Below are 12050 nucleotides of genomic sequence, written 5' to 3'. Positions count from 1 at the left end.
AGCAGGGCCTCCCTCACTAACCATTCACTGAAACACTCAAATACACTGCTCAAAAAAATAAAGGGAACACTTAAACAACACAATGTAACTCCAAGTCAATCACACTTCTGTGAAATCAAACTGTCCACTTAGGAAGCAACACTGATTGACAATACATTTCACATGCTGTTGTGCAAATGGAATAGACAACAGGTGGAAATTATAGGCAATAAGCAAGACACCCCCAATAAAGGAGTGGTTCTGCAGGTGGAGACCACAGACGACTTCTCAGTTCCTATGCTTCCTGGCTGATGTTTTGGTCACTTTTGAATGCTGGCAGTGCTTTCACTCTAGTGGTAGCATGAGACGGAGTCTACAACCCACACAAGTGGCTCAGGTAGTGCAGCTCATCCAGGATGGCACATCAATGCGAGCTGTGGCAAGAAGGTTTGCTGTGTGTGTCAGCGTAGTGTCCAGAGCATGGAGGCGCTACCAGGAGACAGGCCAGTACATCAGGAGACGTGGAGGAGGCCGTAGGAGGGCAACAACCCAGCAGCAGGACCGCTACCTCCGCCTTTGTGCAAGGAGGAGCAGTAGGAGCACTGCCAGAGCCCTGCAAAATGACCTCCAGCAGGCCACAAATGTGCATGTGTCTGCTCAAACGGTCAGAAACAGACTCCATGAGGGTGGTATGAGGGCCCGACGTCCACAGGTGGGGGTTGTGCTTACAGCCAAACACCGTGCAGGACGTTTGGCATTTGCCAGAGAACACCAAGATTGGCAAATTCGCCACTGGCGCCCTGTGCTCTTCACAGATGAAAGCAGGTTCACACTGAGCACGTGACAGATGTGACAGAGTCTGGAGACGCCGTGGAGAACGTTCTGCTGCCTGCAACATCCTCCAGCATGACCGGTTTGGCGGTGGGTCAGTCATGGTGTGGGGTGGCATTTCTTTGGGGAGCCGCACAGCCCTCCATGTGCTCGCCAGAGGTAGCCTGACTGCCATTAGGTTCCGAGATGAGATCCTCAGACCCCTTGTGAGACCATATGCTGGTGCGGTTGGCCCTGGGTTCCTCCTAATGCAAGACAATGCTAGACCTCATGTGGCTGGAGTGTGTCAGCAGTTCCTGCAAGAGGAAGGCATTGATGCTATGGACTGGCCCGCCCGTTCCCCAGACCTGAATCCAATTGAGCACATCTGGGACATCATGTCTCGCTCCATCCACCAACGCCACGTTGCACCACAAACTGTCCAGGAGTTGGCGGATGCCTTAGTCCAGGTCTGGGAGGAGATCCCTCAGGAGACCATCCGCCACCTCATCAGGAGCATGCCCAGGCGTTGTAGGGAGGTCATACAGGCACGTGGAGGCCACACATACTACTGAGCCTCATTTTGACTTGTTTTAAGGACATTACATCAAAGTTGGATCAGCCTGTAGTGTAGTTTTCCACTTTAATTTTGAGTGTGACTCCAAATCCAGACCTCCATGGGTTGATAAATTAGATTTCCATTGATTTTTTTTGTGTGATTTTGTTGTCAGCACATTCAACTATGTAAAGAAAAAAGTATTTAATAAGATTATTTCTTTCATTCAGATCTAGGATGTGTTGTTTAAGTGTTCCCTTTATTTTTTTGAGCAGTGTATAAAACATTATGCTTTGGGGGTGTTTTTCTGCTAAGGGGACAGGACAACTTCACCGCATCAAAGGGACGATGGACGGGGCCATGTACCGTCAAATCTTGGGTGAGAACCTCCTTCCCTCAGCCAGGGCATTGAAAATGGGTCGTGGATGGGTATTCCAGCATGACAATGACCCAAAACACACGCCCAAGGCAACAAAGGAGTGGCTCAAGAAAAAGTATATTAAGGTCCTAGAGTGGCCTAGCCAGTCTCCAGACCTTAATCCCATAGAAAATCTGTGGAGGGAGCTGAAGGTTCGAGTTGCCAAACGTCAGCCTCGAAACCTTAATGACTTGGAGAAGATCTGCAAAGAGGAGTGGGACAAAATCCCTCCTGAGATGTGTGCAAACCTGGTGGCCAACTACAAGAAACATCTGACCTCTGTGATTGCCAACAAGGGTTTTGCCACCAAGTACTAAGTCATGTTTTGCAGAGGGGTCAAATACTTATTTCCCTCATTAAAATGTAAATCATTTTATAACATTTCTGACATGTGTTTTTCTGGATTTTTTTGTTGTTATTCTGTCTCTCACTGTTCAAATAAACCTACTATTAAAATTATAGACTGATTATTTCTTTGTAAGTGGGCAAACGTACGAAATCAGCAGGGGATCAAATACATTTTTCCCCCACTGTAGTCATATTACTTGCTTTGCCATATTTTATGGTCCTTTCATACAAGCTACCATCATCTTCTTCTGAGAAACATTTCATATGTTTAACATTTAACATTTAATATCAAAGCCAGGAAGCTTTGTTGAATCAAGCTGGCTAGCTTTGTAATGTTAGCTTGCTAAGCTAAGTTAGACCCATACTTGAGGAGAAAATATATGTGACGTAGAGCAAACATAAGAATAAAAACTCAATGTCAATTTTTCTAAAAGTAAAGCCATCAAACTGAGTGAACTCAAATCATTTTTAAATCTCTTTGACTGAGCATTGGAAAGGGGCTAGCTAGCTAACTTACTGTAGGCCTACAAACCTACAGCGGGCTTATAGCCCTGCTCATCAATTTCTAGTTGTTGAATGCATGCACCAAATGTGTCTTTGGTAAGCCAACACAAATACAGGCTTCAGGTTTTACTAGATAGCCATTGATATTCTTCTCATTGTTGTAATTAGAGACTTCCTTACTTTGGTATTTTGTTATATACCACAGATGATTGTTTCTGTCAGTGGCGTCCCCTGGAGCCTAGATTGCACATTAAAATAAATATAAAGAAATCCACCTCAAACTTTCATCTCAAACAGACATTTAAAGAATGCTTGCTATTTCCTCATAGAGTAGCTGGCCAATCAGCGGTCTACTCGCATGACTATTTTTAATGACCGGTATACGCCCACACCATTCTCTTGCTGGGGTATGCCCACACCATTCCAACACAGAAAAGCTACTTTTTAATATACTTAATTAAAAAAATGGAAAGAAAACTATTTCATTAATGAATTATAGGTCATATTTCATAGAAATCTGGAAACACTGGACAGTTACTCTAAAGGTGACTGTCACAGTTTCACAGTTTCAGAATCTCTTGAAGTTTACCAGACCAGAGCAGTAAAGCTCTTCAACTCAGTAGGCTAGTGTAAAAAAGGCCTAAAATAATACAACACAACTTCATTGTCCGTGGTCACAGCAAACAACAGGAATTTGAATTCTGCTCTCTGCATTTCTCAACCCTCCACACATATCATACAGACACACAGTTGAGAGGAGCACAGAGTCAAGCTGCAGTGCAGCACCCCTGGATGGCGAGCATGTTGTGGGGTTAAGGTACAGTAGAGGATTATTGTTAGGATATGAACCCAGCAGCCCTCCAGTTGCCAGATCAATTTCCCCCCTTTTATTCCAGCGCCCGGCCTTGGAGTTGAACAGGCGACCTGTTGGGCTACTTACAACCCCACAAAATGTTTTGCTGGAAGTTATACTATCCATGCCAGAAAAATAAAACTGAATCACATTCATATCCTACGAGGCAGGTGGCTTTTGTATTTGAAGCCCTCTGCCATAGAAGTGATGGAACTGCATTAGAGGGCAGCATTGCCTCTGATTAAACAGTATGACACTTCACATACAGTAGGGAGCAAAAAATTGCTGTTTAAAAAAATGCAATGTTACTCTGCGTGTAGGCCAGAGAATGCTGGTGGAAGGAGCTTTAGAAGGACAGGCTCATTGTAATGGCTGGAATGGAATATTGGAATGGAGTCAAACATGTGGTTTCTATGAATTTGATGTGTTTAATACAGTTCTGTTTATTCCATTCCAGCCATTACAATGAGCCCATCCTCCTATAGGTCATCCCACCAGCCTCCTCTGGTGTAGACCTTTGCCATTTTTCAGTGAAATCGACTTGATCAGTTATGTTAGTGCATATTATGTTAGGATCTAGGCTCATCTGTTTGGTATAGCCTAACTCTACAGGGGAGAGTGCTGTATCAAAATAATAATTTTTTCAATAGAGATCATGATACAGCCTACTCAACTATTCAAAACAGCAATAGAATCAATCTTGGCCTAATTGCCACAACTATGTTGTCGATAGCTTTGATTTTATAAAATTATTCCGTCAAATCAAAACCAAAATGAAAAAAAGTTTTAGGGCTTAGTTTTATTGACGAATCTCTCTGAAGGTATCAGAGGGCTTATATAAATCTCAAGATACAAGTTTACACAACCCAATTGAATCACAGCTTCTGAGAAAGGTTGACAGTAGGCATCAGAGGGATCGTGTTCTGTTCTGTGAAGTCCCCGTTTTAAGACGTGTCTCACTTGGTCTTGGTCTCACTGATCACCTTGCCGTCAACACGTTCCATGACGATAGTCACCACCTTGTGTGTTTTGGTGGCTGTTGAGACACTGCAAAGTGGGAGACAACATTGTCAGGAAGACTTACTTTGGCTCAATTGTTTTTGCCATACAATCTTTATTTCAATTGATTTTAATACTTTGGAATATTTGTGCGGGATGAGGTGTAGAAGCCCAGGTTCACCTGCTTGTCATTTCTCCGTCCAGCAGTCTCCTGTACTCAGTGATCTCCATCTCCAGCCTGGTCTTGATGTCCAGCAGAATCTGGTATTCCTGGCCCTGGCGCTCCAAGTCACCACGTATCTGACCAAGATGGCCCTCTAAGCTGGTCACCTGCATCTGATAACTCAATAGCATATTGGCATAGCGGTTCTGTGTGTCAGCCAGGGTGCCCTCCAGGGATGCTTTCTATTAGACAAGAATAGGGGAAAGAGAAATGAATAGGAGCTGTGACATACTGTAGAAGATGGGTGGTTAATAAACCTAAATACAGAGGACATATTGTTTTCAACTTGGTGTTTGTAGTTAATCTCACCATGCTGAGTTCAGATTGGAATTCGATTTCTAGACTTTGCATTATGCGTTTAACTTCAGTGATTTTAGATTGGGATGATTGGACGGTCTCTGTGCTGCAGGCGACAGTTTTCTGGATTTCTTCTGTCTGTAAAGGACAGAAAGGGCATAGTTAGCTATCAAATTCACTGAAGAAAAAGTCGAAATAATTACTTTAAAAAAAATTCTCATATGATTGGTCAAAAATAAAAGCTCTGGTATTGTACCTTTGCATTGAACCAGCTTTCCAGTTCTTTGTGGTTCTTGGCAGCAACAGCATCATACTGCTCACGGATCTCAGCCATGACTTTGGTGAGGTCTTCCTGTGGTGCAGCATCAACCTCCACGTTGACCGTCTGACTACCCACCTGTGCCTGAAGGGTCTTGATATCCTGAAGAAGAAATAACAGAAGACCAAGTGTCAACCTCCCCCCCCATCTTAGAAGCTTTGATGACTTGGTACTTAGTACAATCATTCAGGCGCACCTCCTTGTGGTTCTTCTTGAGGTGGACCAACTCCTCCTTCAGCTCCTCAACCGCCATCTCCAGGTTGGATCCTCCAATGGTCAGCTCGTCCCTCACCCGCCTCAGCCCAGCAATATCAGCCTCCACACATTGCGTCATAGCCAGCTCATTCTCATACCTGTGTAACATCAAAACACCAACAGGTTGCCTTTTGTTTGGCAACATCTGTACTATACTTCATGTACCATACTTTTTCCCCATTTTCATAGAGGTTGCATTAATGGATAGTTGCTGATGTATTATACAGCTATACCACAGTCATTCTCACACTCACTTGACTTGAAAGTCATCTGCTGCCAGTTTAGCATTGTCAATGGCCAGGTAGAATCCTCCATTCATATGAGTGGCATCAAAGATCTGAAAGGGGGCACAGAGGAATGTCACTGTCACAATGTAATAGAAAGAAGACGGGTACAATGCCAATCACAAATGTTGGGATAAATGGAAATATAATTGGCAAGAAATGTAATCTGGATCACAACTGTACAGAGAGTTACACAAACCTACTGTAAAATAAACAGAAACTATTCTGAAATCTGCTAATATGGGTTGCATGGGATGCAAAAAGAGATAACTCATTCAATTTGACATGAAACAGGCTCAGGTAGCCTGTCTTCACTCTTGTTTTACAGTGCCTGGCGTTATTTGGATCATTTTCAAAAGTTTAACAACACAGAATGAGAACCAAGCATATATTAACCCCTAAGACAGGGCCAATTTTTTTCTTGAGCGGATGGTCGGAGGGCTGGAACATAATTTTAAATCATTTATACTCTGCAAATTGACGCAAGAAACCCAAACAGATATTGTATTTGACAAAAACCTAACCATTTCAAACCTTGATTACATTGGTACATGATCACATACTGTATGTCTCTCTATTCATGAGTGGAAATACTTGGGAATAGCTTTCATAAATAAAAAATGTCGGTGAATTCCTAGAGATTTTTAAGTATTTTATGTCAAAAATGAAGAAAAGAAGCATGCCTTACCAAATAACCCCTTTTTAACATAAGTCTATAGGCCTCAGGGAAACTCAGTTTGGATCACAGGAGGCTTGATGCTCATAATATTGGCATTGGAAACCTTGTGTTTGATGTATTTGGTACCATTCCACTCCAGTAACATGAGTCCGTTCTCCCTAATTAAGGTGCCACCAACCTCCTGTGGTTTGGATGTGGCTCAGAGTGAGTGGAAACAGAAAAAAACACTTGATGCAAAAATACCCACTCAGCTTTATCTTACTGAGGAGTCTAATCCAACAGAGTTGGAAGTATATAAACGTTGTGCTTCATTTTGTGCATAAAATGGCTTTAAGTTTATCCATTGATGTCAATGAACACTATTCAAATTGATTAAAAACAAATGTATGTATCCAAGCAACAGTCTTTTCTGAATGTTTATTATTTTGTATCTAAGGGGAGCACAGAGGGCATGACGACGCTCACACCATTATACTGACACTAAGGCCCATTTTTCTAAACCTCTTCCACATTCCCTCTACCATTCCCTTGACAACAGTCTGACTCTGTTCAATAGAAGCTACCTGTTTAGCAGAGGATTGTTTGGGGGACTTACCTGGTTTTGGAGTTTGCTGATGATGACTTTGAAGGCAGTGCAGTCATGAGCCTCAGGTGTGGCTTTTTTCTCCAGGGACTGGTGGATCTTCACCTCCAGATCAGCGTTGGCCTTCTCCAGGGAGCGGACCTTGTTCAGGTAGGAGGACAGACGATCGTTCAGGTTCTGCATGGTGGCTTTCTTGTTTTCGTTCAGGTGGACAGCGTCGGCCAGGCTGGAGCTACCACCAGCCTCACTGCCAGCAGAGAAGGTGCTGGAGGCACTGGAGATGCGCACCCCGGACCCACCGGCACCCCCGTACACGCTGCCGCCCCTCATGGCGCTGATGTGTCTACCTCCACTAGACATGGACATGTGGCGAAAGGAGCCCAGAGATGCAGAGGACATGAAGCTGTTGCTGGACAAGGAGGTCATGGTGGCGGAAGTTGCTGTCTGGTCTGAGTAGAGAAGAGTGAGTGAGTGAAGAGTCATTGGACACAGGCCTTTTTATGAGGGAGAGGAGAGGGGGCTCTACCCAGATGACATACTGTGAAATCACTCCACCCTTAGCCAAAAGCTAACGAAAACAAATGAAAAGGCTCACTAATCAGGTATGGGCAGGGAGGAGAGTCAATACAAGATCTGTGGAATCTAAATTCTAACCTGTTTCACAACAAAATCATGACTTTCTTAGGACTTGCATCTTTGGCCAAACAGGTACTATTGTTTTTTGCAGGTAGTAGGCTACTTATCTTAAGAGAACTTGTGGGGAATGTACTGTATCTGGGTGAGTCTGGACATCTTTCTCTTGATAGACAGGTTAAGCGACAATGTGATTTGAGACCAGTCCACCTTTTGTGCCCTTTAGGGCCTCCAATGTCCCCCAAAGGTCAATTCACAATACTCCTCCAGCTCTGTGCAATACTCCCTTGAGTGATCTAGATAATTTTTGTAAGAAATATTGATGTTACTGAACATTGTTCAAGACAAAATCAGAAAGGCACATGAAGCTTGAATGTGTTCTTAAAATACTATGATTAATGTCTTCTGCTTACTTAACAACCATTCCAGTGCACATAATTGATTAAAATATTTTGAATTGACGGCGCAGCACTTAATCCAAATGCTAAAAAATTATATTGTGGACATTTTCTTCGGCAAAAGTAACACAGAAGTCGTACTTTGAGGTATAAAACTGTCAACAAACATTAAACACAAACAGGATTCTAAATTTAAAAAATGTCATTGGTAGCACTGGTGTGGGATTAATGAAGAATTATCCCTTTTCCTTTCTTTCTGTGCCACCAAATGTTTGCTTACTACTGGTAAAGTTGGCAGGTTGTTAGCTAGCTATCTAGCTAATGATATAACATGATAACAACAAGGTTATTTACAAGTAGTTAGCGGCCCGCAAGTAGTTTAAAACGGCTGTGACATGATTTATATACTGTATGTAAAATGCAGTCTGGTCAATCCACGACAGAAAGAAAAAAACATTGCGGCGGTAATACGGCCATAAAGTTTTAACGGTATGGGCTAGAAACAAGACGTTTTCTTTGAAGTAATGGTGCAACCATGGTGGTCACGAATATATCCTCAGTGTTTTCTCTATGGCACTCAGAGGCTGCGCTACAGAGAAGCATAATCATTAATCAATCTGCCATCCAGGACTTTTATACCAGATGCTGTCAGAGGAAGGCCCAAAAAATTGCTAAAGACTCCAGCCACCCTAGTCATAGACTGTGCTCTCTGCTACCGCACGGCAAGTGGTACCGGAGCACCAAGTCTAGGTCCAAAAGGCTTCTTAACAGCTTCTACCCCCAAGCCATAAGACTCCTGAACATCTAATCAAATGGCTCCCCAGTCTATTTGCATTGTCCCCTCCCCCACCCCCATTTTACTCTGCTGCTACTCTGTTTATTACCTATGAATAGTCACTATACCTCTACCTAAATGTACATATTACCTCCATTACCTCGACTAACCGGTGCCCCCGCACATTGATTCTGTACCTGTACCCCCTGTATATAGTCTCACTACTGTTATTTTATTGTTGCTCCTTAATTATTTGTTATTTTTCACATGTAATTTTGTATCATTTAAATTGATTACTAAAATGATTACCTGGGCTAGAGCACTAGTGCTCCCAACTTAAAATTCCAGGTTGCATAGTAAAATATTGTATTTAGGAGCATATGCGACCAAAATGGTCACAATTTAGAGCCCTGAATACACACCATGCGTGCTTTACTTATATACAGACAGTACCAGTCAAAAGTTTGGACACACCAACTCATTCCTGGGGTTTTCTTTATTTGTATTATTTTCTACATTGTAGAATAATAGTGAAGACATCAAAACTATGAAAAACACATATGGAATCATGTAGTAACCAAAAAAGTGTTTAAAAAATCTAAATATATTCTATATTGGAGATTCTTCAAAGTAGCCTTTTCTTTCCTTTTTAATGCGTTTGAGCCAATCAGTTGTGTTGTGACAAGGTAGGGGTGGTATACAGAAGATAGCCTTATTTGGAAAAGGCCAAGTCTATATTATGGCAAGAACCGCTCAAATAAGCAAAGAGAAATGACAGTCCATCAGTACTTTAAGACATGAAGGTCAGTCAATCCGGAAAATGTCAAGAACTTTTAAAGTTTCTTCAAGTGCAGTCGCAAAAACCATCAAGCGCTATGATGAAACTGGCTCTCATGAGGACCGCCACAGGAAAGGAAGACCCAGAGTTACTTCTGCTGCAGAAGATAAGTTCATTAGTGTTACCAGCCTCAGAAATAGTAAATTAACTGCACTTCAGATTGCAGCCCAAATAAATGTTTCACAGAGTTCAAGTTAGAAGAAGAAGAAACGCACACGTATTAAGGCGAGGTGCTGGCTAGCGGAGTAGAAAGCTTGAAAATAAGGGAGAGCCGCACACTCGCGGAGCTCAGATGCAACGTTTTTATATCCAACGTTTCGACAGCCAAGCTGTCTTCATCAGGGTTTGATCACAAACACTGAGGGTGACTCGTTTATATAGTGTCAAAAGACACACAGGTGTCTGTAATCATGGCCAAGTTTGGCCTAATATCATTGGTTAATTCACAACTATAAAAATGTCATACAAAGAACACCATACAAAAAAACAAATGGATAGCATACGATCATAGATTCATTTTAGACTACAGAAGCTTACAAACAATTACAATGGCAAAGTCACAATAATCACAAGAATGGCTTAAGTCTATGTTGAGACCGAAGGGTGCAAAGGTCTTTAAGTTAAAGATCCAGGTAGCCTCTCGTTTCAACAATAAATTATTAAGGTCACCCCCTCTCCTAGGGAGGGTGACATGTTCGATGCCAATATAACGCAGAGACGAAATCGAGTGGTTTGCTTCCAAAAAGTGGGCCGCAACTGGGTAAGTCAAGTTTTTGCACCTATTGGTGCTATGATGCTCTGAGATACGTACTTTTAATTCACGCTTTGTTTTACCCACATCATTTTTTCCACAAGGACAAGTTATAAGAGAAATAGCTGCCTTAGTGGAGCATGTAATAACACCTTTAATTGGGATCGATTTCCCTGTTTGTGGGTGTTTGAAGGATCTACATTTATAAGTGCCATTGCATTGAGCACAGCCATTACACTTGTAATTTCCATCCAGTAGGGGCGCAAATAGGCGTTGTTCAGGAATATCTTGGGGTGGTAAATCAGAGTGTACCAATTGGTCTCTGAGATTTCTGCCCCGCGAGAATACAACCAAGGGAAGGTTTGAAAACACATTACCGAGACTATCATCGTATTTTAGAATGTGCCAATATTTGTGAACGATTCCCTTAATTTGTTCAAAGCACTTTGAATAGCGGGTAGTTAGAACGCAAGAATGCGTCTTTTTGCGAGACTGACCTTGAAAAAGGTCATGTCTCGTTTTCTTTTGAATTTTATCAATGGCAATCATTTTTGTACCCCCTCTCCTTGAACTTTCTTTGCGTCTCAGCCATATTTCTGTCGAAATCTGATTGTTTTTTGCTAATTCTTTTGATTCGACAGAATTGGCTGTAGGGCAAACTATTTTTCAAGGGAAGTGGGTGACAACTGTCAGCCCTGAACAAACTGTTACGATCAGTAGGTTTCCTGTAAAGATCAGTATATAGAACATTATCTTCACACAAGATCAGAAGATCAAGAAAACGGATTTGACGTGTATCAGATTGCATAGTAAATCTCAAATGTTCAGAACAGGAGTTAAGAAAAGCATGGAATGCCTGGAGCTGTTTTGCATCACCCCTCCATAGAACAAAAATATCATCAATATACCGTTTCCAAATAATGATGTTAGGCAAGAAAACATTTTTGAGAGGATTGAAAATAGACTGTTTCTCCATGTAACCCACATACAAATTAGCATAGTTAGGAGCCATGGGGGATCCCATAGCATTACCCTTCGTCTGAATAAAGAAATAATTTAGAAACATGAAACAGTTATGTGTGAGTACTATTTCAGCCAATGTTATAATACAGCCACTGGAAGGTAGTTCATTAGGGTCACATTGCAGAAGAAAATGTTCCATAGCTTCAATACCACCCTCGTGTGGAATATTAGTGTATAACGACTCAACATCAAAAGTAACTAACATGGTGTTCTCAGGGAGAGGTTTGAGAGATTCAATGATAGAGATCATACTGCTGGTGTCCTTTACAAAGGAGGGGAGCTGTTCTGCGAGTGGTCTAATAAAAAAAGTCAACAAAGTAGATAGAGGGGCTGTTACTGCGTCAATGCCCGCTACAATAGGGCGCCCTGGAGGTTTTGTAACATTCTTGTGTAATTTCGGCAAAGTATAGAAAGTGGCAATATTAGGGTGTTGAATAGCCAAAAAGTCATGTTCAAGTAACAGACACATCTCAAAATCAACTGTTCAGAGGACACTATGTGAATCAGGCCTTCATGGTTTAATTG

The 12050-nt window shown here is 42.1% G+C and overlaps 1 protein-coding gene across 1 annotated transcript; it reads right to left on the bottom strand.

Annotated features, from left to right (window-relative positions):
• Nucleotides 1-4248: 4248 nt before the first annotated feature.
• On the bottom strand, nucleotides 4249-7751 carry LOC106600815 (keratin, type I cytoskeletal 50 kDa-like). Its single transcript, XM_014192511.2, has 7 exons — nucleotides 7120-7751; nucleotides 5816-5898; nucleotides 5503-5659; nucleotides 5244-5408; nucleotides 5000-5125; nucleotides 4649-4872; nucleotides 4249-4515 (listed from the first exon to the last, which is right to left on the bottom strand). Exons 1-7 carry the CDS (start codon nucleotides 7588-7590, stop codon nucleotides 4425-4427), a joined length of 1317 nt encoding a protein of 438 aa, XP_014047986.1. The 5' UTR covers nucleotides 7591-7751; the 3' UTR covers nucleotides 4249-4424.
• Between the last annotated feature and the right edge of the window lie 4299 nt (nucleotides 7752-12050).

Source organism: Salmo salar, chromosome ssa03 (assembly GCF_905237065.1).
Source record: "Salmo salar chromosome ssa03, Ssal_v3.1, whole genome shotgun sequence".
In the NCBI taxonomy this organism is placed as follows: domain Eukaryota; kingdom Metazoa; phylum Chordata; class Actinopteri; order Salmoniformes; family Salmonidae; genus Salmo; species Salmo salar.
Note: the sequence above shows the minus strand (reverse complement) of the source record. Positions and strands in the feature narration are given on the sequence as shown.